This window comes from Cucumis sativus, chromosome 3 (genome assembly GCF_000004075.3).
Source record: "Cucumis sativus cultivar 9930 chromosome 3, Cucumber_9930_V3, whole genome shotgun sequence".
Lineage (NCBI taxonomy): Eukaryota > Viridiplantae > Streptophyta > Magnoliopsida > Cucurbitales > Cucurbitaceae > Cucumis > Cucumis sativus.
The window spans coordinates 26,136,045-26,140,808 of NC_026657.2; the positions used below are offsets into that span (position 1 = coordinate 26,136,045).

At 28.3% G+C, this 4,764-nt stretch overlaps 1 protein-coding gene across 1 annotated transcript; it reads left to right on the plus strand.

Moving 5' to 3' along the window:
• The first annotated feature begins 541 nt into the window (after positions 1-541).
• LOC101218862 (isoflavone reductase homolog) lies at positions 542-3,904 on the plus strand. The gene is made up of 4 exons (XM_004144359.3): positions 542-1,053; positions 1,228-1,468; positions 2,805-3,008; positions 3,635-3,904. The coding sequence occupies exons 1-4, from the start codon at positions 733-735 to the stop codon at positions 3,796-3,798; spliced, it is 930 nt and encodes a 309-aa protein (XP_004144407.1). The 5' UTR covers positions 542-732; the 3' UTR covers positions 3,799-3,904.
• The last annotated feature ends 860 nt before the right edge of the window (positions 3,905-4,764 follow it).

Below are 4,764 nucleotides of genomic sequence, written 5' to 3' on the forward strand. Positions count from 1 at the left end.
TTGAGAGAAACAAGAAAGATAGTTGATTGAAAGTTTTTAGATTAAATTTATTTATTATTTAGAAAGAAAAATGGATTCTCGCAAAAAAAAAATAGTAAAGAAATTTTAGGATAATATAACTCATGTCACTCAATTTTCTAAATTACAATAGTAGTAAATTTAAAATTCGATAATTATTTGATAGCCGTTCTTGGATATTCACAATATAAAAAAAATAGATGTCATTAACTATTTTTTTTAAAATATTTTTGTTATCTGATGCAATTTTCCAAGAAAAAAAAAAGTCTAAATCTACCGAAATCTGGGTTCTCCTTGACTCAATTTAATGTGCTCAAATGATTGAAACCCGTTATTGGTTCCACTTACAACCAACTTTACTAGCTATTGTTTTGCATATAACATTGATTTATCTCACATCATTCTCAAATTAAATGAAAATTTCCATGCTTATGTTATGCTTATAACCTTAAAACGTATGCTTAAGGGAAGAATTTAATTGAGAAAGGAAAAAAAAAAAAAAAAGCAAAGAGAATTTATTTGATCTAAAAAGTGGAATAGTTTTGTGCTTTTAAATTAGAATGGAAGCAATTTAAAAGCGAAGCAATGTAAGAGGAAGAGAGGGAGAGAGGGAGAAAGGAAGAGAAGGAGAGAGGGAAAAAGGGCTATAAAAGGAGAAAGTTGAGTTTGATTAGAAGAGGAGAAAATTAAAGAGAATAGAGAGAGAGGAAAAAAATGAGAGTTCTTGTAGTTGGAGGAACTGGCTACTTAGGGAAGAGGATTGTAAAGGCAAGCCTTTTGGAAGGGCATGAGACATATGTAGTTCAAAGGCCAGAGATCGGACTTGACATTGAGAAGCTTCAATTGCTCCTTTCCTTTAAGAAACAAGGGGCCATCCTCGTTCCGGCTTCTTTCTCCGATTTCCAGAGCCTCGTCGATGCTGTGAAGCGTGTAGATGTCGTCATCTCCGCCCTGTCCGGTGTCCATTTTAGAAGCCATAGCATTCTCCTTCAACTCAAACTTGTTGAAGCCATTCGAGCTGCAGGGAATATCGAGGTTAATTTTCTTTTAATTTTCATTACAAACATTTATTATCTACAAAAGCTTCATCACTCCATTAAAGATTGTGATCTATGAAATAAACTTTATGTGATCTAACAACTTGAGGTTTTAGGGTAATCAAAATGCATGATTTAAGGAAATCCTTGTTGTATTTATGTATTTGTACAGAGATTCTTGCCATCAGAATATGGAATAGATCCAGCAAGGATGTTAAATGCAATTGAACAAGGAAGAGACACATTTGAACAAAAAATGGCAGTAAGAAAGGCAATTGAAGAAGCAAATATTCCTTTTACTTATGTGTCGGCCAACTGTTTTGCTGGTTACTTTGCTGCTAACCTCTCTCAAATGCATACTCTTGTTCCTCCAGCCCATCAAGTCACAGTTTATGGTGATGGTAATGTTAAAGGTAACCCCCCCAACCCATCCCCCTACACCGATTATTCATCTTATCTAAATTATTGCCCGCTCCCTCACTTTTTTCTAATTACAACAATTGCCCTTCACTTTGCAATAATTTACTTTTCCAAATAATTGTGGTTTATTCTTTAGAGTTTTTATTTGCGAATGTCTAAATCTTTTTAACAATACTTTTACTTTTACGCCTATATTTTTTTAATTAATATAATTTACGTTATTTTTTTAGTTTTTCAAAAATTGAAAAAAAAAAAAAACAAACTAGTTACCCAAAAATTCATTACACAGTTAGACATTCGTTAAGTATATATATTTTGTCGATTTTTCTATTTTTGACGATTTCTCTTATTTTTATATATTATTTTAAATAAAACTTTTGAAAATATCTACGAATATAGTAAAATATCACAATCTATATTAACTATGATTAAACTAAGATAAAGTATTATATCTGTCTATCATAATATCAAATAGATATAGATAGTAGCTTATCGTGATTCGTTGTACATAAACAGTAATACTTTGATATGTCTTTTAAATATTTTGATTCATTTTATTATACTTGAAAATATAAAAATATTAAACAAAGGAAGCCTCACCCTAGACGTTATTGCAAAACAAACTCAATTATTTCAATTTTCATCCCCAGATAGTCTTGAATTACTATGAAGCAAAAAACTCTAGGTAATTCAATTTAAAGTCCACTGTTAGTTTTTTTTCAAACTCTAGGTAATTCAATTTAAAGTCCACTGTTAGTTTTTTTTCTTTCTTAATTTGTAAATTGAATATTGGTGAGAGATAATATTCAAACTTTTGAGTTTTTAGTTGAGATATGATAGATATCTTAACTATTAAAAGATATTTCAAGATCGATACTCTTCTCCTATTATTTAGTTATTTAGGGCAAATTAGTTATATTATAATTTCTTAATTCTTAGTTATTTATTGTAAATTAATTCTATTATAATTTCTTAATTCTTATCCATAATGAGAAGGTAAGCAATAGAGAATTATTTCAAACCTTTTCGTTAGCTGTTCTTGTTTACATAAGACTCCACTCTAAACTCTAATAATTATATACTAAACTCAAGTTAGTTGTTAAAATCTAACATCTAAAATTAGAAACAATTATTTTATTTTAAAATGTAATTGTCATGACTTATACTATAAATCTTTCACTTTCTCCAACATAGTGATGAGAATGTTGTTAATCTGTCTATAACCTTTTATTATGAAGAAAACATGGATTTTTTGACAATGAATTTATACCTTGAATGAAAGTGGTTTAGTTTAAATTTAAATAATGAAATGTAACGTGTAACTTACAGTGGTATACATGGACGAAGATGACATTGCAAGGTACGTCGTGAAGGCAGCAACTGATCCTAGAACATTGAATAAAACAGTGTATATTAGGCCTCCAAAAAACATTCTCTCCCAAAGAGAACTCATTGAGAAATGGGAAAAGCTTTCAGGAAAAGTACTGGAAAAGATAAGTGTTTCTGCTCAAGACTTTCTTGCTAAAATAGAAGGTAAACAAATTTTTTATTTCATTTGGGTTTTTTCGAAAGAAATATTATTGTTAGTTTCTTATTTCTACATTTCAAGAAATAATATAGAGAACAAGAAATAAGACTGAAGAAAAGTTATCAAATAAAAAATTTAAACACCGTCCGTAAGAAATTTTTTATCACTGTAACGCATGACGAAGAGATTCTCTAATTTGAAAATTTTGAAATAATTCTAGAACTTGAAATGGAAAAAGAATCAAGCAGGAGAAATTAAAGAAAATGTAAAACCAAAATAGTTATACTCGGGCATATAATCTTGGTTAGCATCCTTTTTGTACCATGGGAGAAATTATGGTTGGATATAATTAAGTGAGCACCTATTAAAACGATTGTTCGACTTAGAATACACTTTAATATACGTTAACAAAAATTATCTAAGATGAGACTTTCTGAATAACGTGTGTATTGAAATGTCATTTCGGTCTTTACACTTTAAAATTTGTTTAATTATGTTGAAGCACATATTAGTATTTTCTTGTAACAAAATTAACTTTGAAAGATTAAGTTTAAGGTTACATTGATGGTACAATTAATAAGATGAAAATGGTATTGTAATGTATATATTAAATGTAAATTTGATGGTGCAGATCTGGATGAAGCACAGCAGTCTGGAGCTGGACATTTTTATGATATATTCTTTGAAGGTTGTTTGACAAATTTTGAAATAGGAGAAGGAGCTGAAGAAGCTTCAAAGCTTTTTCCAGAAGTGAATTACACTACCATGGATGATTATCTCAAGATCTTTTTATAAGATAAAATAACAATCAAAACGGATATTTGCAAATTGAATAATTAGATTCAAAATAATTAAGTATATAGCAACATTTTAAAAATTTGAATTTATCAATTTTTATCAATGATATAAGTCTATCACTACCGATAGACCATGTTGCAAATATTGGTCTATCACTAATAGGTCTTTGTTATATTTGCAATTTTTAAAAAATGTTGTTATATCTTAATTATTATTTCTAAAACGGTCATCAATTGCAATTTCCCTAATAAAAGTAAATGATAATTTCTAATCTCTTCCTTTTTTTTCCTTTTTTCTTTTAGTTTTAGTTAGAATAGCATATCTTCATCCATGAATAAATAGTCTTCTAATTAAGATCGTGTTTCTCTCTCTTAACGTTCCATTACGTTTCTTGATTGAGAGAAAAAGAACTACTTGAATGAGATGGACATCTCCCATTCAGACATTTAATTAGGGTATTATCTTTTATTTAATAAATCTAATAAATAATAGACCTAAAAGATAAGACAACAAATAGTGCACATGAATCACATTGATAATAATATTACATTTAAATAAATTTTATAGGTATATGGTATGGGATGAGAGGATTCATATGAATTGTATCAGTAAACTTCATTTTTTTTTAAATTAATGTATTATATATGTTCAAAGGATGGTAATGGAATAGGTTAAGATTGTTATGTAATCTGAAGGAGTAGTTGCAAATATAACAATTATACTTAAAATATTAACATATATAACAACACTTTAAAAAAATTGCAAATACAGTAAAACCTGTCAAACTTTATCCACGATAAACCATGTTACAAATATTAGTCTATCATCGTAAGAGTCTATCAACAACAAAAGTCTATCGCTGCTATATTTACAATTATTTTAAAATGTTGTTATATAGTTAATTATATACTATCATAAAACTGTTTCTCATTATAATTGCCCTAATCTAAAACATGTGTTTCC